This window comes from Salvelinus sp. IW2-2015, linkage group LG1 (genome assembly GCF_002910315.2).
Source record: "Salvelinus sp. IW2-2015 linkage group LG1, ASM291031v2, whole genome shotgun sequence".
Classification (NCBI taxonomy): Eukaryota; Metazoa; Chordata; class Actinopteri; order Salmoniformes; family Salmonidae; genus Salvelinus; species Salvelinus sp. IW2-2015.
In genome coordinates this window covers 38,082,608-38,105,784 of record NC_036838.1, presented here as the reverse complement: position 1 = coordinate 38,105,784, position 23,177 = coordinate 38,082,608, and the positions used below count along the sequence as shown (strand labels likewise).

At 40.0% G+C, this 23,177-nt stretch overlaps 1 protein-coding gene across 1 annotated transcript; it reads left to right on the top strand.

The window, feature by feature from the left end:
• Window positions 1-2,099: 2,099 nt before the first annotated feature.
• On the top strand, window positions 2,100-21,794 carry LOC111967055 (guanine nucleotide-binding protein G(i) subunit alpha-3). The gene is made up of 9 exons (XM_023991962.2): window positions 2,100-2,200; window positions 2,568-2,749; window positions 3,765-3,807; window positions 4,023-4,164; window positions 5,823-5,980; window positions 14,883-15,011; window positions 15,259-15,388; window positions 15,501-15,654; window positions 21,181-21,794. Exons 2-9 carry the CDS (start codon window positions 2,632-2,634, stop codon window positions 21,369-21,371), a joined length of 1,065 nt encoding a protein of 354 aa, XP_023847730.1. The 5' UTR covers window positions 2,100-2,200; window positions 2,568-2,631; the 3' UTR covers window positions 21,372-21,794.
• Window positions 21,795-23,177: the final 1,383 nt, after the last annotated feature.

Sequence of the window (23,177 nt, the reverse complement as noted above, 5' to 3'; positions counted from 1 at the left end):
CAGCCAAGACCTCAGAAAAAAAATTGTAGACCTCCACAAGTCTGGTTCATCCTTTAGAACAATTTCCAAATGCCTGAAGGTACCACGTTCATCTGTACAAACAATAGTAAGTATAAACACCATGGGACCGCGCAGCCGTCATACCACTCAGGAATGAGACACGTTCTGTCTCCTAGAGATGAACGTACTTTGGTGCGAAAAGTGAAAATCAATCCCAGAACAACAGCAAAGGACCTTGTGAAGATGCTGGAGGAAACAGGTACAAAAGCATCTATATCCACAGTAAAACGAGTTCTATATTGACATAACTGAAAGGCCGCTCAGCAAGGAAGAAGCCACTGCTCCAAAACCGCATAAAAAAGCCAGACTACGGTTTGCAACTGCACATGGGGACAAAGATCGTACTTTTTGGAGAAATGTCCTCTGGTTGATGAAACAATAATAAAACTGTTTGGCATTATGACCATCGTTATGTTTGGAGAAAAAGGGGGACGCTTGCAAGCCGAAGAACACCATCCCAACCATGAAGCACGGGGGTGGCAGCATCATGTTGTGGGGTTTCTTTGCTGCAGGAGGGACTGGTGCACTTCACAAAATAGATGGCATCATGAGGAAGTAAAATTATGTGGATATATTGAAGCAACATCTCAAGACATCAGTCAGGAAGTTAAGCTTGGTCACAAATGAGTCTTCCAAATGGATAATGACCCCAAGCATACTTCCAAGGGGTGGCAAAATGCTTAAGGACAACAAAGTCAAGGTATTGGAGTGTCATCACAAAGCCCTAACCTCAATCCTATAGAAAATGTGTGGCAGAACTGAAAAAGCGTTGCGAGCAAGGAGGCCTACAAACCTGAACTCGTACACCAGCTCTGTCAGGAGGAATGGGCCAAAATTCACCCAACTTATTGTGGGAAGCTTGTGGAAGGCTACCCGAAATGTTTGACCCACGTTAAACAATGTAAAGGTAATGCTACCAAATACTAATTGAGGATATGTAAACTTCTATGTGATATGTAATCATTGATATGTAATCATTCTCTTTACTAWTATTCTGACATTTCACATTCTTAAAATTAAGTGGTGATCCTAACTGACCTAAAACAGGGGATTTTTACTAGGATTAAATGTCAGGAATTGTGAAAAACAGAGTTTAAATGTATTTGGCTAAGGTGTATGTAAACTTCCAACTTCAACTGTATACTGTAGAATACTATAGTAAATACTACAGCATTATCCGCACAAAAAACACTGTAGTAAATACTACAGTAATATATACAAAAACACTACAGTCCACAAAAACACCACACRTTTTAAACTATAATAAAAACTACAGTATTTAATTTTCATATGCCCTGCCCATTCTCCTCCCCCATATCATAGTTTGTTCCACCCATAAGTGAGAAACCTACATGCCAAGTATACACCATTTATTGTGTTCCCTACAGGTTATAGAAAAGAGTAGATCTGAACTATCCATTCAACCCCAGTCCTACCTACCTACCTACAGGTTATGGAAAATGTGCTCTTTTAGTATTTCTACAGAAGTTTTCCTGAAGGAGAAAGTCTCCACTTCTATGTCAAGGATTAGAAAACCAAAACACTATAGTAAATACTACAGTAATGTCTGCAAAAACACTACAGTAAATACTACAGTATACTCAATCCTCAAAAAACACTACAGTGAATACTACAGTAAACTACAGTCCTCAAAAACACTACAGTAAATACTACAGTATAGTACAGTCTGCAAAAACACTACACTAATTACTACAGTATATACTACAGTTATTTTACTACAGTATTTATACTATAGTTAACTGTAAATACTACAGTATATACTACAGAGGGGTTGGGTGCTATGTGTTAGTTTTAAGCCATTTTTTAGGGACCCCTGAAAACTCCTAATTCTCCTAGACCCCCTGGTTGAGAATCACTATACTAAATTACTGATAGATATGGACTTCATTTCCCATCAGCCCGGCAATTATTTTCCTCAATTTCCGCGTCACGTGGCTCTGAAAGTAAACATATTTTGCTCTTCTGCGTTATTGTAGGACCAGACAATTTAGAACAGTTAACAGACAATAGTATTTAGAAGTGTGTGAGTATTTTGAGTCACTGTATAGGGTGTTTAGATTGTAGCTATTTATCTAGCTCAATTTTTACACAGCCAACGCAACGCGGAAAGAACATACAGGTAGTAACGTTATAAAGTTACGTTTCTAGCTTGCCAATTAAGTTAATGTGGTAACTAATGTTAACTACTTAATTTCTTCGTATGAATTTTGAATTTCTTGCTCTTCTATCAAAAGTATTCGGCTCCCTCCATGTGCATAGAAAAAGCTAACAAATATTTGTATGGTTAACGTGCTAGTTTCCCGGCCAACGCCTTTCTCCCTTCCTTTTTTCTCATGCTCGTCGTCGCACACATTTCGTTTGAAAATGTGTCGTAGTTGACAGAGTTCTGCGTCAAGCGCTTGACATACACAGCAATATAATTTTGTAGAATTAGGGATGACATTCTTTCTTTTTACTGAACACCTTCGTTTTTTCCATTTGGACAGCTTGTCAAAAGCCAGGTAGATTATAAGCGAGACATTTTCATAGGGTTTACCTGCTGGGATCAAAATGGGTTGCACACTAAGTGCCGAAGATAAAGCTGCCATGGAGAGGAGTAAAAATATTGATCGGAATCTGAGAGAAGCTGGCGAAAAGGCATCATGTGAAGTCAAACTGTTGCTTCTAGGTGAGTGTTCATATGTGACTGACATTCGCAGCTAGTATATACATTATATGAGATCTGGAGAGGGTGTCTGTCTAACTGATCGAATTACTGTTATGTATGGCTCATGACTAGCTCTTAAACTCTTCTGTATTTAGGGTTTGAGGTTACATTCGGCCACATTTGGCTCCATGTGAACTACAATTCCGACGCTGTGTTTTAACATGTTGAAAAGTCAATAATCATCACTTTCAAACCGGTTTTCGAGACATACGCTTTGCCCCTTATCGTTCATATCAGCGAGAAATACTCTTTAAAATAAATAAATATATATATATACAGTTACTGTAGCAGTTTTGCACAGATCCACAAGCTGTGTGCCGCCAGTTGATGAACTACACTTCCTCCCCAGTTATGCTTGCGCACATTTGTTTGAGCTAATTATCGCAGGTGGCCACCTATGGCTTTCATAAACAAGAGATGTAACATGGAGATATGGCGGTGGGAACACATTGTTTTAAACTTTTTTTTGTTTTTTGAAAATGATTTCTCGCTAATTTTAAAAATATGCTCCTTGTGTTTCCAAAAACATACCGCAAGTGATAATGTTTAGAGCAAGCGTCTGGGCTCTTAACAAAACACCCCCAGTCAGAAGATACTATGGTCAATAGGCGCTAAAACAGTTAGTCATGAGCCTACCCCGTTCATAGATGCTATCTGGCAATGGTTATGGTGGAACCTACTTTACTCAAATGAAAGCTGTCATTACAATTCAGTCTTCCACAGACTGCATTAAAAAAAACACTTTAGCGTTCATGCTCATGATGTAGCCTGATGTTTTCCCCTAGATTCTCAGGGCATGTGCAAAGGCCCCAAAACAGWAGGGGGTTGTAGAACTGTCACCGATGGAATCAGCTGGTTCTGAGCTCTGACTGTGCATGTTTGTTGTTGTATCTCTACACATTTAGTAGAGTTAAGGATTTGAAACTTCTCCTGATCTTATGTCTCCTTTCTTTGCCTCTAAACATTCCACTTCAAGGTGCTGGGGAGTCTGGGAAAAGCACAATTGTAAAGCAGATGAAGTGAGTACATGTTTCAACCGTTTTGTGCACACCCAAAAGAAAATAACAAGCTAGCATTCTGTTTAAACCTTTTGACCGATTAGGAACCCATGTGAAGTGCTGTATCAGCTATGAGCCGTTGCGATATGATGTTATCTATGTCACGAGGCCTAGCTTAGATGTTGACCGCAAGCACCAGTAAGATGCGCATGTTAACCTTCTCTTCCTGCCCCCAGAATTATCCATGAGGATGGGTACACACAGGAGGAGTGCAGCCAGTACAGAGTGGTGGTTTACAGCAACACCATCCAGTCCATCATCGCCATCATCAGAGCTATGGGCAGGCTGGGCATAGACTTTGGGGACACAGCACGATCAGTGAGTCAGCTTGAAGATTCTTTTACATTCCAGTGCTCTTAATTAGTTTAATAGATTATGTTAGATTCATTTACTATTGTTTCCTTGTAAAATGCCACAGTAAGTGTTGTTTCTATTTATGCTGTTATGACTACAAGGAAGTACATACTTCACAAGAACAGTGTACAGAATGATCTACTGGCTGCCGCGACATTTTGTTCCAAATCAAATTGTATTTATCACATGCTTCGTAAAAAAACAGGTGTGGACTAACATTGAAATGCTTACTTACGGGCCCTTCCCAACAATGCAGAGAGAAATAATAGAAAAGTAAAACACGTAATAATACATACACAATGAGTAATGATAACTTGGCTATATACAATGAGTACCAGTACCGAGTCGATATGCAGGGGTACGAGGTAATCGAAGTAGATATGTGTGTATGTATGTGTGTGTATATATATATATATATATATATATATCTATCTAGGAATATAGTGACATATGGTAAACAGTAGCAGCAGTGTATGTGATGAGTCAAAAAAGTTAGTGCAAAAAAGGCTCAATGTAGATTAGTCTGGGTAGCTATTTGGTTAACTATTTAGCAGTCTTATGGCTTTGGGGTAGAAGCTTTTCAGGATCCTGTTTGTTCTAAACTTGGGGCATCGGTACCGCTTACCATGCGGTAGCAGAGGACAACAGCTGAGGAACAACATGGATGGTCAGCATGTGAAGTAAATCACTTAAACTGATTCTGCACCGAACATGTTGATTTGGGAGTAGGTTTGGGCAGTATACAGTATCCCGGTCTATTTTGAAATACCATCAGTATGATTCTTTAAAAAAAAWTTTTTTTATACATTTGAATATTAGTACTTTGTTAAATAAATACCTTCTGTCAACTTGTGCACTAGGTAATGAATAAAGCAGACCGTGTTAAACATTTTGCCTGTTAGATTATTTTTCATTATTATGCTTACTGGTACTAGTTTCACAAAACATCTGTTTGAGCCAGTCACATGTTTGTTTACAAAGAAGCACAACGAGCAAAATGGGTGCTTCGCAAGGGTACTGTCACTCTGGTAGCGCAACTTAAGTGAGGTGATCAAGTTACACTTGTATGAAATTCACTACTGTTGTTTCCCAGCTATATATCGTATAACTATTAAGTTAACTATCAAATTGTGCCAAATAAATTGTCCCCAGTTGGGTTTGCTAATGTTAGCTAAGTGGCTAATGTTAGCTTGCAAGCTCAAGCTTCTTGGTAGCTGCAGCAGAGACAATCCCCTCCTGGATTAAGATCCCTGCTGTTTAATATTTATTTTGTGCATGCTGCAAACTACGTTTTGAGATGCTTTGAGATACTGGGTTTTCTTGATAGTAAATGTTTCCATGAGCTTGTTAGCATTTACCTAGCATCCACTATGGGGATTCCTTAGTACTTGTTAGCATTCTGGTAAATTATGATTTTTGTGGGGGGGGGGATGGCGCCCCCTGTGTGCACTACCAGTAATACCATATATCCCGGGACAGCACAGGCACGGTATGGAAATCTGGATTCCGCCCAACCCTATTTGGGATTGACATTTTTCTGTTGTCATACTGTTTCCACGATAGACAAGCGTTGTTGTTTCCTGTTGGTAACTGTGGTTTTCTTTGTTTTGCTGTGTCTCCAGGATGATGCKCGCCAGCTTTTTGCCTTGGCCAGCTCTGCAGAGGAAGGGGTCATGACCCCTGAACTGGCTGGGGTCATCAAGAGGTTATGGCAGGACGGAGGGGTCCAAATCTGCTTTGGCAGGTCTAGAGAGTACCAGCTAAACGACTCCGCCTCATAGTAAGAGCATTACAAATCTCTGCTCTAACACTACTTMAATCAAATATTATAACGACCTAGAGAACCATTATGACTGATAGGAGGCATATTGGTTATCCTCAAACATGAGAAGCGAGACTGTAATCCAAATGACTGTAATTCATCCAAGGTTGGGGAAAGCCTGATGATCTGAAAATAATATTTGAGTTCCAGAGAATCATTGGAAATAGGGAGAAGTGTAACGAACGTGTACCTAAGGTCTTATGTGACATGTTAATCAGGAGGCTGCGGCCTGGACTCATTTCGTATACATTGAAATGTTTTTCTGTTTTCCACTGCCTCTGTTGGGAGCTTGCTTTTCAAAAAATGTACTGTACTATCAACAGGCTATAGATTGAGTATTTATTAGGATCCCCATTAGCTGCTGACAAGGCAGCAGCTAATCTTCCTGGCGTCCAAACAGGAATAAAACAATACATCATAGTTAAACAATAGCCTACATCATAAATAAAATAGTACATCAAACTAGACATTGCATTATACATACAGTATGTACATTGCTCCATTCCTTCAAATTTACATTTATAAAATGTACAATACAACAATACACTATTACAATGTGTGTGAAGAGTATGGCTGGCACAATGACCGTGTTATGGATGAAGACCGTCATGAAAAAATAAACGCCAGAACTGTTTAACACTAGAATCGCTGGTGTTATAATCGAGGCTAACGAGCAGTCATTACAGTGTAATAAATACATTTAATATACAGTACATTCAGAAAGTACCCCTTGACTTTTTCCACATTTTGTTACGTTTCGGCCTTATTCTAAGAAAGCCGTTCGGCATGTACTTGGTGTCCACGTCAAACCAAAAGTTAATTCCAAACTTGTCGGGTTTACTCGCAATGTACTGCGTAAAGCAGCAACAAGCTTTTGTTGTGAACAATTGTTCATCAACAGGTATCTTCTCTCCTGGTTTGCAATGCTGTTCTGTACAAATGTCAGATACCATGGCAAATTTGTCTGTTTTCAGATTTCTCGTTTCTGTGTCATCAAAACGGAGGTAAAGCATGATCTCTCTGAAGCGATCATGTTACATGATTTGCTGATGTTTTTTGCTTGAGCTGTAGGGCCTGCTCTCTGAGTACATTTTGTGCTGATAATCGGCCCGTAGCTTGTTCTTCCAATGTTGGTTGAATGGGTGGAGGAGGAGGGCAATGGGGGGGAAAACCATAAAACAAATGACATGCCCTCCTAAAACTTGTTATAGCTCCAGTTCTGTATGTGATTATTATGATTCTAACAACAGCAGTGTGTTTTATTTAGGAAAAGTCAAGGACGGAGGCTTTACTGAGTAATTTAATTAATTGGTCGGAGGCTTGACTGTAATACATTTAATTAATTAATAAGCAGTCAAAATGACTGCTTTAGTAGTTCTAGTGTTAAGTTTAATTTAGATTTTTTTTTTTWATGAACAGCTGACTGAAAAGAGGATGGCCGGGCATTCGTGTGGATGAGTCCGTTTCTGCGGTAACGTGGACTTTAACAACGTGACTAAACTTTGTTGCTCCTTGCTGAAACAAGCAAGATGTTGTAGAACACTAAGGCAACCTGCCTAAATTGTAGAACACTAAGGCAACCCGTAGCACTCATGTCCGTAGCCATGAAGTACTTTGAAAGGCTGGTAATGGCTCACATTAACACCATTATCCCAGAAACCCTAGACCCACTCACTCAAATTTGCATACCGCTCAAACAGATCCACAGATGATGCAATCTCTATTGCACTCCACACTGCCCTTTCCCACCTGGACAAAAGGAACACCTACGTGAGAATACTATTCATTGACTACAGCTCAGCGTTCAACACCATAGTGCCCTCAAAGCTCATCACTAAGCTAAGGACCCTGGGACTAAACACCTCCCTCTGCAACTGGATCCTGCACTTCCTGACAGGCCGCACCCAGGTGGTGAGGGTAGTTAACAACACATCCTTGATTCAAGTTCCTTGGTGTCCACATCACCAACAAGCTATCTTGATCCAAACACACCAAGTAAGTTGTGAAGAGGGCACAACAAAGCCTATTCCCCCTGAGGAAACTAAAAAGATTTGGCATGGGTCCTCAGATCCTCAAAAAGTTCTACAGCTGCAACATCGAGAGCATCCTGACTGGTTGCATCACTGTCTGGTACGGCTCGGCCTCCGACCAGAGGGTAGTGCGTAAGGCCAGTACATCACTGGGGCTAAGCTGCCTGCCATCCAGAACCTCTACACCAGACAGTGTCAGAGGAAAGCCCTAAAAAAAAAAAAAAAAAAAAACCCCCAAACCCTCTTTTACGCTTGGCTCTGCTTCTTTATCATATATGCATAGTCACTTTATCCATACATTCATATACGTACTGCCTCAATTAGCCCGACTAACCAGTGCCCCCGCACATTGGCTACCCAGACTATATGCATTGTGTCCTGCCACCCACCACCCGCCAACCCCTCTTTTACGCTACTGCTACTTTCTGCTCAATTAGCCCGACTAACCGGTGCCTGTATATAGCCTCGCTCCTATTATAGCCTCGCTACTGTTATTTTTCACTCTTTTTACTGTTTATTTTATTTATTTTTTTCTTTACTTATATCTTGGTCACCTAATACTTATTTTTTACTTAAAAATGTCATTGTTGGTTAGTAAGCATTTCACTGTAAGGTCTACACCTGTTGTATTTTGCGCACGTGACAAATACACTTTGATTTGTAGCAAATGAGCGCACACAAAAGGCTGCAAGCAAGATGCAGCATCAGCACACATAGAAATAGAATGATGGCAGCACATGCATATTTTTTATATATGTTTTATATACAGTACCAGTCAAAGTTTGGACATCTACTCATTCAAGGGTTTTTCTTTATTTTTACTATTTTCTACATTGTAGAATAATAGTGAAGACATCACAACCGTGAGCGAACACATATGGAATCATGTAGTAAGCAAAAAAAAAGTGTTAAACAAATCAAAATACATTTTATTTTTGAGATTCTTCTAAGTAGCCACCCTTTGCCTTGATGACAGCTTTACACACTCTTGGCATTCTCTCAACCAGCTTTTTTGGAACCAAAAATGTATAAAATTTGGACTCCTCAGACCAAAGGACCGATTTCCACCGGTCTAATGTCCATTGTTCATGTTTCTTGGCCCAAGCAAGTCTCTTCTTCTTATTGGTGTCGTTTAGTAGTGTTTTTTTTGCAACAATTTGATCATGAAGGCCTGACTCACGCAGTCTTGAGCTGTTCTTGCCATAATATGGACTTGGGCTATTACCACCCCTACCATGTCACAACTGATTGGCTCAAACGCATTAAGAAGGAAAGATATTCTACAAATTAACTTTTAACAAGGCACACCTGTTAATTGAAATGCATTCCAGGTGACTACCTCATAAAGCTGGTTGAGAGAATGCCAAGATTGTGCAAAGCTATCAAGGCAAAGGGTGGCATCTCAAATATATTTTGATTTGTGTAACACTTTTTTTGGGTTACTACATGATTCCATATGTGTTATTTTATAGTGTTGATGTCTTCGCTATTCTATAATGTAGAACATTTGTAAAAAATAAAGAAAAAACATTAAATGAGTAGGTGTGTCTAAGCTGTTGATTGGTACTGTGTGTAATATATATATATAGATATATTATTTAAAACATATTTTATTGCACAGGGGACACCTGTCTGAATTGTGCCTGTCTCAGTGGACTAATCCATTGAGTAGGCTGCTGGAATGCCATGGTCCAAGAAGGGAGAGTGGCTAAGATGCACAAGGCACGTCTCTCTCTATAATGCTCTCTGTCCCGCCATTTCGTGTGCATTTGTTGTTTTGTAACTTCATTGTGGGAATTGTTTGCCCTTTGATTGTTACTGTCTATCAATTCCCCATTACATATATCACCAGTAGTAGCCTACATTTACTGTTAATTCCGATCATTTCTAATCTACAATGTTTGTTTGGTTATGGTCATTTTTGTTTAATGCATTCAATATTATTAGTTTACCATTCATTGTCGGAGTGCACACGATTGCAGCGCTCATGCGTGTGAGAGTTTGTTTATTTCATTCTATTTACGAGTTTTGACAATTTATACATTTTTTGGTCATTTAGCAGACTTTAAAAAAGTCAGTTGTGAATGACTATTTCCTCAAATATTTCCAGCTTTCGATAACCACTCGGCATGAAAGGGAAAGGTTTAATGATCTGATCCAGTGGAAATGTAATATACTTGATTACTTCTTATCCCTTGCACAAATAGCCTACAGCTTTGTCTGTCCTGAACTCACTGGCACCTGAATTTTGTACATTTTCACCCCAAATTCTCATTATCGAAATGCCTCTTGTGGTCATTTGAATAGGTTTTTCTAAAGTAAAACGTAACTTATTTCTATAAAATGCAAAATATGTTGTCCATAAATCAAAACATTTATACTAATTGAAGTTTACATTAAACTATAATATTTATTACGTTAAGAGTGTTAACTTTTTCAAGTTGCTGTAAAAACTCCAATCGTTTAAAAAAAATCGTTTTATTCACCCATGATGCATCATCTAGAGGAGCAGTCCTTAGACGAACAGAAGTTCATTTAATTTCTTCACTTATATGCCTTCAGAATGAGAATCTTATTCTCAAACACCCCCTTTATGACACTTGACATACTGAAATGACAAAGGCTCAAATTGGGAAAACTTACCATACCAACATAGAGCCATGAATGGGGCTTCAGCAATGTGGTCCAAACATTTTTTTGCTCATTGTAGTGGCCGTCTCTTATTACTTGCAGATTGAGCTACTGGCCTCTAATTACTGAAACACACATTTCTCATTACTGCATAATTTTTAGGTCTGTTTCGGGAATGAAATCTTTCATTTCAGCAAATTATAATAAGCTAATTCTAACATATAGTCAATGGGTTTGCTGTGCTGGTAACTTTATTTACTAGGACCACTCCTTATACCTATTGTATAGCATTTTTGTTAAACATCAGTTATTTGATTAAATAGGGGTTGTCAAGAAATATGGGTGTATAAACACCATTTAATTAACTTAAAGCCACAATCTGGAGTTTGATTCAGCATAGCGCAACCCGCCGTCCAGGCTGTATCACATCCGGCCGTGATTGAGAATCCCATAGGGCGGCGCACAATTGGCCCAGCGTCGTCCGGGGTAGGTCGTCATTGTAAATAAGAATTTGTTCTTAACTGACCTGCCGAGTTAAATAAAAAAATAAATGTACTTAAAGGAGGACATCCCCCATTTTGACATGTTCCTTTGTTATGACAAGCCTAAGTAAGTTCAGGAGTAAAAATTTGCATAACAAGTCACATAAGTTGCATGGACTCTGTGCACAATAGTGTTCAACATGACTATCTCATCTCTGTACCCAACATATACAATTATCTGACATTATACAATTATCTCTAAGGTCCCTCAGTTGAGGAGTGAATTTCAAGTAAAGATTCAACCAAAATGACCAAGGAGGTTTTCCAATGCCTCGCAAAGAAGGGCACCTATTGGTAGTGGGGAAAAATATAAAAGCAGGCATTGAATATTCCTTTGAGCATGGTGAAGTTATTAATTACACTTTGGATGGTGTATCAATACATCCAGTCACTACAAAAATACAGGCATCCGGAGAGGAAGGAAACCACTCCGGGATTTCACCGTGAGACCAATTGTGACTTTAAAACAGTTAGAGTTTAATGGCAGTGATTGGAGAACTGAGAATAGATCAACAACATTGTAGTTACTCCACAATACTAACCTAATTGGCAGAGTGCAAATAATTTAAGCCTGTACATAATAAAAAATATTCCAAAACATGCATCCTGTTTGCAACAAGGCACTAAAGTAATACTGCAAAAATGTGGCAAAGCAATTCACTTTTTGTCTTGAATGCAAAGTGTTATGTTTTGGGCAAATCCAATACAACACCTTAATGTGTACCACTTTCCATATTTCCAAGCATAGTGGTGGTTGCATCCATGTTATGGGTATGCTTGAAATTGTAAAGGACAGGGAAGTTTTTCAGGATAAAAAAATTAATTGAATGGAGCTAAGCACAGACAAAATCCTAGAGAAAAACATTTCCACCAGAAACTGGGAGATTAATTCACCTTTCAGCAGGACAATAGTCTAAAACACAAGGCCATATCTACACTGAAGTTGCTTACCAAGAAGACCGTGAATGTTCCTGAGTGTCAGAGTTTCAATTTTGACTTAAATCTTCTTGAAATCTATGGCAAGACCTGAAAATGGTTGTCTAGCAATGATCAACAACCAATTTGACAGAGCTTGAATAATTTTGAAAAGAATAATGGGCAAATGTTGCGCAATCCAGGTGTGGAAAGCTCCTCGAGACTTACCCAGAAAGAATCACAGCTGTAATTGCTGCCAACGGTGATTCTAACAAGTATTGACTCAGGGGGTTGAATACTTATCTAATCAAGATACAGTTCCTTTCGAAAGTGTTCAGACCCCTTGACTTTTTCCACATTTTGTTACGTTACAGCCTTATTCTAAAATTTGTGATTTATAAAAAGAATACATTTTAATATCCATCTACACACAATACCCCATAATGCCAAAGCGAAAACAGGTTTTTAGAAATCTTTGCAAATCTATTAAAAATGAACAAATACCTTATTTACTTAAGTATTCAGACCCTTTGCTGTGAGATTCGACATTGCGCTCAGATGCATCCTGTTTCCATTGATAATCCTTGATGTTTCTACAACTTATATTGATTGGACATGATTTGGAAAGGCACACACCTGTCTATTTTAAGGTCACACAGTTGACCGTGCATGTCAGAACAAAAACCAAGCCATGAGGTCGAAGGAATTGTCCGTAGAGCTACGAGACAGGATTGTGTCAACAGATCTGGGGAAGTGTACCAAAACATTTCTGCAGGCACCTAATGGACTCTCAGACCATGAGAAACAAGATTTTCTGGTCTGATGAAACCAAGATTGAACTCTTTGGCCTGAATGTCAAGTGTCACGTCTGGAGGAAACCTGGCACCATCCCTACGGTGAAGCATGGTGGTGGCAGCATCATGCTTTGGGGATTTTTTTCAGCAGCAGGGACTGGGATTCTAGTCAGGATCGAGGGAAAGATGAATGGAGCAAAGTACAGAGAGATCCTTGACAAAAACCTGCTCCAGAGTGCTTAGGACCTCAGACTGGGGTGAAGGTTTACCTTCCAACAGGACAACGACCCTAAGCACACAGCCAAGACAACGCAGGAGAGGCTTCGGGACGTCTCTGAATGTACTTGAGTGGCCCAGCCAGATCTAGGAAATAAACCCGATCGAACATCTCTGGAGAGACCTGAAAATAGCTGTGAAGCAACGCTCCCCATCCAACCTGACAGAGCTTCAGAGGATCTGCAGAGAATAACTGGAGATGCTCCCCAAATACAGGTGTGCCAAGCTTGTAGCATCATACTCAAGGCTGTAATTGCTGAGTAAAGGGTCTGAATAGTTATGTAAATGTCATATTTCAGTTTTTATTGAATACATTTCAACATTTTTCTAAAAACCTGTTTTTCTTTGTCATTATGTGGTATTGTGTGTAAATTAAGATTATTTATTTTAAAAAGTAATTTTAGGATAAGGCTGTAATGTAACAAAGTGGAAAAGATTAAGGGGTCTGAATACTTTTCAAATGCACTGTTAGTGTTTTATTCTTCCACTTTGACATGAGAGTATTTGGTGTAAATCGTTAAAGAATACAATTAAATTCATTTTCATCTCACTTTGTAACACAACAAAATGTGGAAAAAGACAAGGGGTGTGAATACTTTCTGAAGAAACTGTATTTAGAAGCTTTAGGCATATCATGTTGTGCCATTTGCCTGTAGAATCCCATTCAATTTAGAAATGCATCTAAAATACCTTAGAACCACACATATCCATGTCCTAATACACCAATATTACCTGTAAATTCCTAAATTACTTTAAAAAAAAGGCACATTTTTATGCTGAAGTGACTTGTGAAAATACATGCACGTAATTACAGTACTTATCCTAAAATAATGGTATTTAGTCAGTTGCATTAAGATCAGTGATTTTAGTTTTATGCAGGTCATTTGGGATTGACAAATGACAGTGATGTTTTGGATTACTGAATCTCTAATAGAGCTCAGTACAGTTTTTCAATGCTAAACTAGGAAACACTCATTACCGAAACATGCATTCTCCCGAACCTGCTTTACTGTAATGCACCAATATTAGGAAAAATAAAATGTTTACTTTTAGTCATTTTTGCTTAATCTGGTAGTGTGCCTTTTTGTTATTTTATCCAAATATGTGTACAGAAAAATAACAGAAAAAAAACAAAATTCAGAAAAGCTTGTGTTATGAGAAATTACTAAATACATGTTAAGTGTCATGTTTAACTCGGGCCTTTTCATTTAAGTTAGCAATGTTAAAACTTATTAGAAAGGGATTTGTTTTACTTTTTTGAACTTAATGATAATTCTTGCTTAGGTAGTTGTGGAAATTGTGGTAAAATGCATAATATATGTTCAATAAACACAACAATGATTATGAAATAGATAAATACAGATCCTAATCTTAGTGATCCAAGAGGAATTATGGAAAATGTTTATTTTGTCAGTTTCTTTTGGGTCAAGTGTCAGTTTTGTGAGAATCGCCCATATGATTACTCTGAGTTTGTTTTGGGAATCATTTTCTTTATTTACTTTGTATTCCTCCATATTGGCTTAATTTGTTCAATTGCATTGTTGTTCACATCCATGGTTGATCCAAAACCAGAACTTCTATTACATGTTAGCTCATCAATTTGAAATGGCATTATCCAACAATTGGTAAGTAGTAATTTATGTTAAGTCAGTTTCCTTCTCTTCCTCCTCAGTTACCTGAATGACCTGGACAGGATATCCCAGCAGAACTACGTGCCCACGCAGCAGGATGTCCTGCGCACCAGAGTCAAGACCACCGGCATTGTGGAGACACACTTCACATTCAAGGACCTCTACTTCAAGTCAGTAAGCTGTTAACACAGCATTCCGTGCGCCGACCTACACCAATAATAACTGAGGACCTTTGTCCCTACAGTTAGTGATTCACTAATGTAGAAAATCGCAAAGCTGTCTGTACAGCACCCTAGTGACCACAATTTACTGTAGAAGTGTTGTCTTTCTCTCTCCCACTCATTCCCTTTTTTATGTCCTCTATCTTCTCTCAATTCCTCATGTTATTTCTCTCTGTCTGAATCTCCATGGCTGCAGGATGTTTGATGTGGGGGGTCAGAGGTCTGAGAGGAAGAAGTGGATCCACTGCTTCGAGGGAGTCACAGCCATCATCTTCTGTGTTGCGCTCAGTGACTATGACCTGGTGTTGGCTGAGGATGAGGAGATGGTGAGTGGGACAGGGCATAAACTCTAGATCTATAGTCCTGTGGTAATGACATGATACTCTTTATCAAAAGAGATTGCCCACACGCTGACCCTAACACTGCTCATCTCCACAGAACCGAATGCACGAGAGCATGAAGCTGTTTGACTCCATCTGCAACAACAAGTGGTTCACGGGCACCTCCGTCATCCTCTTTCTCAACAAGAAGGATCTGTTTGAGGACAAGATCCAGAAGAGCCCCCTCACTATCTGCTACCCAGAGTACTCCGGTACATCTTTAACCCTTTACACTCATTGGAATTGGCCTGTATGGATAGGGATACATTTAAATGTTTCTTACAGAAGAAATATGAAAAGCCTATGCACAACCATTTAAACAATTGAAAGGATACAGTTTGTAGGTTATGGAAAAAATATTAGACTAAAGGTAGGGACACAACAGTTCACCTGACACAAGACTGAATTCTAACAAGCCGCTGTTGATTTGCATTATACATTTTCTGTACTTTTTGCCGTATTTGTGGATAAGAAATCTGAAAATACTCTGGGTACATTCAGTAACATGATAAGAATATTCCTGGAAAATGTGGGGTAGATGCAACACAAAACAAAAATACAATGGTTTGAGTGAGAGGACTAACTGGTGTGTCCAAGTGGCCACACAACTCTCCAGAGTGTGCACAGTTCCTAAGTCATTCGAGTTGTGGCTGAAAGACGACATGAATAACATACAGCTGGCAGGTTATACACTGTATCGGCAGGATAGAACAGCAGCCTCTGGTAAGACAGGTGGTGACGGTCTATGTATATTTGTAAACAACAGCTGGTGCATGATATCTAAGGAAGTCTCGGTTTTGCTCACCTGAGGTAGAGTATCTCATGATCAGCTGTAGACCACACTATCTACCTAGAGTTTTCATCTATATTCTTCGTAGCTGTCTATTTACCACCACAAACCGATGCTGGCACTAAGATTGCACTCAATGAGCTGTATACGGCCATAAGCTAACAGGAAACGCTCATCCAGAGGCGGCGCTCCTAGTGGCCAGGGACTTTAACGCAGGGAAACTTTACTGAACACACAGGGATGCTTACAAAGCTCTCCCTCGCCCTCCATTTGGCAAATCTGACCATAGTTCTATCCTCCAGGTTCTTGCTTACAAGCAAAAGCTGAAGCACCAGTGACTCGGTCAATAAAAAAGTGGTCAGATGAAGCAGATGCTAAGCTACAGGACTATTTTGCTAGCACAGACTGGAATATGTTCCTGAAATCTTCCGATGGCATTGAGTAGTGCACCACATCATTCACTGGCTTTGTAAATAAGGGCATCGATGACGTTGTCCCGAAGTGACTGTACGTACATACCCCAACCAGAAGCCATGGATTACAGGCAACATCCGCACTGAGCTAGAGGGTAGAGCTGCCACTTTCCAGGAGCAGGACTCGAACCAGGAAGCTTATAAGAAATCCCGCTATGCCCTTCGACGAACCATCAAACAGGCAAAGCGTCAATACAGGACTAAGATCGAATCAAACTACACCGGATCCGACGCTCGTCGGGTGTGTCAGCGCTTGRAYWCTYTWARAGWRTYCAAAGGCAAGCACAGCCGCGAGCTTCCCAGTGACACGAGCCTACCAGACAAGCTAAATGACTTCTATGCTCGCTTTGAGGCAAGTAACACTAAAACATGCATGAGCGCATCAGCTGTTCTGGAAGACGTGAGTAAGACCTTTAAACACGTCAACATTCACAAGGCCGCAGGGCCAGACAGATTACCAGAACGTGTACTCCGAGCATGCGCTGACCAACTGGCAAATGTCTTCACTGACATTTTCAACCTCTCCCTGTCTGAGTCTGTAATTCCAACATGTTTCAAGCAGATCACCATAGCCCCTGTGCCCAAGATCACTAATGTAACCTGCCTAAATGACTATCGACCCGTAGCACTCATGTCTGTAGCCATGAGTGCTTTGAAAAGCTGGTCATGGCTCACATCAACACTATCAGCCCAGAAACCCTAGACCCACTCCAATTTGCATACCGCCCCAACAGATCTACAGGTGATGCAATCTCTATTGCAATCTACACTGCCCTTTCCCACCTGGACAAAAGGAACACCTATGTGAGAATGCTGTTCTTTGACTACAGCTCAGCGTTCAACACCATAGTGCCCTCAAAGCTCATCACTAAGCTAAACACCCTGGGACTAAACACTTCCCTCTGCAACTTGATTCTGGACTTCCTGACGGGCTGCCCCCAGGTGGTAAGGGTAGGTAACAACACATCCACCACGCTGATCCTCAACATGGGGGCCCCTCAGGGGTGTGTGATCAGTCCCCTCCTGTACTCCCTGTTCACTCATAACTGCATGGCTGGCACAACTCCCAACACCAGCATTACGTTTGCTTATGACACAGCAGTGGTAGGCCTGATCACTGACAACGACGAGACAGCTTATAGAGAGGAGGTCAGAGACCTGGCCGTGTGGTGCCAGGACAACAACCTCTCTCTCAGCGTGATCAAGACAAAGGAGATGATTGTGGACTACAGGAAAAGGAGGACCCGAGCATTCCCCCATTCTCATTAGGGGAGCAGGTTAAGCACTTCTTCAAGTTCCTTGGTGTTCACATCACCAACAAGCTATCTTGGTCCAAGCACACCAAGACAGTTGTGAAGAGGGCACGACAAAGCCTTTTCCCCCTCAGGAAACTGAAGAAATTTGCCATGGGTCCTCAAAAGGTTCTACAGCTGCTCCATCGAGAGCTTCTTGACTGGTTGCATCACTGCCTGGTATGGCAACTGCTCGGCCTCCGACTGCAAGGCGCTACAGAGGAGAGTGCGTACGGCCCAGTACATCACTGGGGCCAAGCTTCCTGCCATCTAGGACCTCTGTACCAGGCGGTGTCAGAGGAAGGCCCTAAAAATTGTCAGACTCCAGCCACCCTAGTCATAGACTGTTCTCTCTGCTACCACACGGCAAGCGGTACCGGAGCGCCAAGTCTATTTCCAAAATGCTTCTTAACAGCTTCTACCCCTAAGCCATAAGACTCCTGAACAGCTAATCAAATGGCTACCCAGACTATTTGTATTACCCAGACTATTTGCATTGCCCCCCCCCCCCTATTTTACATTGCTGCAACTCTGTTTATTATCTATGCATAGTCACATCAACTGTATGTACATGTAGGTAGAGTTAGTTGGAAATTTACATACACCTTAGCCAAATACATTTAACTCAGTTTTTCACAATTCCTGACATTTAATCCTAGTAAAAATTCCCTGTCTTAGGTCAGTTAGGATCACCACTTTATTTTAAGAATGTGAAATGTCAGAATAATAGTAGAGAATTATTTATTTCAGATTTAATTTCTCTCATCACATTCCCGGTGGGTCAGAAGTTTACATACACTCAATTAGTATTTGGCAGCATTGCCTTGGATCAAACGTTTCGGGTAGCCTTCCACAAGCTTCCCACAATAAGTCGGGTGAATTTTGTCCCATTCCTCCTGACAGAGTTGGTGTAACGGAGTCAGATTTGTAGGCCTCCTTGCTCGCACATGCTTTTTCAGTCCTGCCCACACATTTTCTATAGGATTGAGGTCAGGACTTTGATGGCCACTCCAATACCTTGACTTTGTTGTCCTTAAGCCATTTTGCCACACCTTTGGAAGTATGCTTGGGGTCATTATCCATTTGGAAGACCCATTTGCGACCAAGCTTTAACTTCCTGACTGATGTCTTGAGATGTTGCTTCAATATATCCACATAATTTTACTTCCTCATGATGCCATCTATTTTGTGAAGTGCACCAGTCCTTCCTGCAGCAAAGCACCCCCACAACATGATGCTGCCACCCCCGTGGTTGGGATGGTGGCAGCAGTTCTTTGGCTTGCAAGCCTCCCCCTTTTTCCTCCAAACATAACGATGGTCATAATGGGCAAACAGTTCTATTTTTGTTTAATCAGACCAGAGGACATATCTCCAAAAAGTACGATCTTTGTTCCCATGTGCAGTTGCAAACCGTAGTCTGGCTTTTTTATAGCGGTTTTGTAGCAGTGGCTTCTTCCTTGCTGAGCGGCCTTTCAGGTTATGTTGATATAGGACTCGTTTTACTGTGGATATAGATGCTTATGTACCTGTTTCCTCCAGCATCTTCACAAGGTCCTTTTGCTACTGTTCTGGGATTGATTTGCACTTTTTGCACCAAAGTACGTTCATTTCTAGGAAACAGAACGCGTTTCCTTCCTGAGCGGTATGACGGCTGCGTGGTCCCATGGTGTTTATACTTGCGTACTATTGTTTGTACAGATGAACGTGGTACCTTCAGGTGTTTGGAAATTGCTCCCAAGGATCAACCAGACTTGTGGAGGTCTACACTTTTTTTCTGAGGTCTTGGCTTTTTTCTTTTGATTTTCTCATCATGTCAATCAGAGGCACTGAGTTTGAAGGTAGGCCTTGAAATGCATCCACAGGTACACCTCAAATGATGTCAATTACCCTATCAGAATATTCTAAAGCCATGACATCATTTTCTGAACATTTTCCTAGCTGTTTAAAGGCACAGTCAACTTAGTGTATGTGAACTTCTGACCCACTGGAATTGTGATACATTGAATTATAAGTGAAATAATCTGTCTGTAAACAATTGTTGGAAAAAATGACTTGTGTCAATCACAAAGTAGATGTCCTTACCAACTTGCCAAAACTATAGTTTGTTAACAAGAAGTTTGTGGAGTGGTTGAAAAACGAGTTTTATTGACTCCAACCTTAGTCTATGTAAACTTCCGACTTCAACTGTATTACCTCAATTACCCCGACTAACTGGTGCCCCCGCACATTGACTCTGTACCGGTTCCCCCTGTATGTAGCCTTGCTATTTTACTGCTGCTCATTAAATATTTTATACTTTTTTTTAAACTTATCTATTTTTTACTTACCACGTACTTTTCTTAACTACATTGTTTGTTAAAGGCTTGTAAGTAAGCATTTCACTGTAAGGTCTACACCTGTTGTATTCGGTGCATGTGACAAATAACATTTGATTTGATTTTCAAAGCCCTTTTATGACTCAAAGAAGAGACTTCAGCTAAGGTGCTTTTTTAAAGATATCCTAGCTATGCAGTTGAGGAACTAGCGCAAGCACCCTTGTAGTTTTTGTTTGGAACACATCCCTGCATCCCCGCTATCACACAATTACTGTTGTTTATCCAACCCAAAAACGGTCCATTATGAATCACAACGGTGCTCAAGTTCACAACGGGTGTCAGTCAAAACCTATACAGCACTGTGAAGCAAAGAGTCTGAGCTCTGACGTRATGTTTAGCGTGTTACTGTGCAGCCACTGCGTACCAATTTTAAGGTACTTATCAGTACCCAAATCTTCCATTTTCAATTTGTGTACGAGTGTAAAGGGCTACTAATACATTCTTTGACATTTTAGAGATATACAGGTGGATATTTAGGAATCAGCATCTATAAAACAGCACAAAGCACAATTTCCTGTGGGATTGTTGTTATAGTACCCGCAGTACATTTGCACACAGTGGATTCTTGTTTGGGATGTCTGAGTAATGAGTTATACCTCTTATGAAATATTAGCTTGTGCAATATGGGAGGAGCTTCATGGCACACTTTGCTGAAGCAGGATATTTGAGTTTAGCAAGTTTTTAGTCTATAGTAGGAAATGACTAGTTTGCTCAAGCAATGTATTAATTAAAAGTCAAACATATATTGCATGTCCTTGTGAGAATAATTGCATAAATGATATTGAAAACATATTCCCCTCTGCTCTAGGTTCAAACGAATTCAAAGAGGCGTCAACCTACATTCAGTGTCAGTTTGAGGACTTGAACAAGCGTAAGGATACAAAGGAGATCTACACCCATTTCACTTGTGCTACTGACACTAAGAACGTGCAGTTTGTCTTTGATTCTGTCACTGACGTCATCATAAAAGCCAACCTGAAGGAGGTTGGCTTGTACTGAGACTCCTGCAACATCATCTGTCTTGTCATCATAGGGGCTGGTGTGTTGGAATCACACATTTACAGGTATAAATCAATCATTGCCTTTTTGACAGTTAGACCATATACAGGATGGGTTTTTAGACCATAAACTGTTGCCATAATGTATGATAAATCCTTGGATATTTCAAAACAAGATTACACAGAGCACTTATGTGGTTTTGGTTTTCTATCTTTTTGCTGTTATGGATTCCTTAGCTATGGACTGATTTTTAAAGTGGAATAGAAGTTGTGAGTGTTGGATTTGCCAAATGTTTTTGACTGTTACTGCCAAATTTCTGTAAAATGTCTTTAAAACATTCTGCACTTTTTAGGCTTTCAGCATTCACTGTAAAGGGTTCAAATGTATCAATTACATTGTAAATGTTGAATAAGGGATCACAACTATTATGCATTTTCTGAGTTTTGATAACTTATCTTTATAACTGTATGTACTGAGGGTACAAAACATTAGGAGCACCTTCCTAATATTGAGTTGCACCCCCTTTTGCCCTCGGAATAGCCTCAATCTGTTGGGGTATGGACTCTACAAGGTGTTCCACATGGATGCTGGCCCATGTTGACTCCAATACTTCCACAATTGTGTCAAGTTGGCTGGATGTCCTTTAAGTGGTGGACCATTCTGGATACACATGGGAAACTGTTGAGTGTGAAACCAAGCAGTGTTGCAGTTCTTGGCACACTACTACCATATTCTGTTCAACGGCACTTTAAATATTTTGTCTTGCCCATTCATCCTCTGAATGGCACACATACACAATCCATTTCTCAATTGTCTCAAGGCTTAAAAATCCTTCTTTAACCTGTCTCCCCTTCATCTACACTGATTTGAAGTCGATTTAACAAGTGATCAATAAGCGATCATAGCTTTCACCTGGATTCACCTGGTCAGTCTATGTCATGGAAAGAGTAGATGTTCCTAGTGTTTTGTACACTTAGTGTAAATGGTCATTGCTCAAACTAAATTGTTGTTGTGGAATTGTGTCCACTAGTGTTAATCAGTATTCTTGTGGGGATTTTAATGTGCTGAATTCTGATTGTTTTAATATATCACCATTCAGATCGTTACATAACACTGAAGTATTATACTAGCTCTTAGCGGACTGTAAGACATCACTTGATGTTTTAAAACCACTTTTAAAGAGAAAGCTTTTTTTAATGGTTGCCTTAACTTGTATTATGTTTTTTTGGATAGAACTATTTTGTATAAAGATTATTATGGCCTTTCGCTGAAGACAATGGCCTTAATATAAACTAAAAGTATTTGCCTGGAAGCCATTTTAAACGCCCCTCCTTTTGAAAACATGCTTTTTTTTATTTTACCAGGTGAGTTGACTGAAAATATCTTCTTATTTTATAGCAAAGGCCTGGGGAAAGTTACGGAAGTCCAGAGGACATGAATATAAAAATATAAAAAATACTTGTTATGTCGATTACAAAAGTTGTTTTGTTGAGATCACGAGAAACTATATAAATGGGAGTAGACGTAGTGATTGACAGTATGGCTGAGGTGGCAGAGCCCACGTTGGATCAGCGCATATGTTTTTATTGATTGCTACACTAAGGGATGGTGCATTTAATACTAACCTCATGCTTTCATTTGTGTTTTGAGCTCATTATCCGTTTATAAGTTAGAATGTTATCAAGCTATGTTACCTTGAGCTAAAAGCTCATGTAGCAGCTAAGCCCTCATGGTGCATTCAAGCCCTGAACGATGCCTGACAGGCACCGCTGTCTCCCAGGCTGTATGCCACATCAAAGACCACAG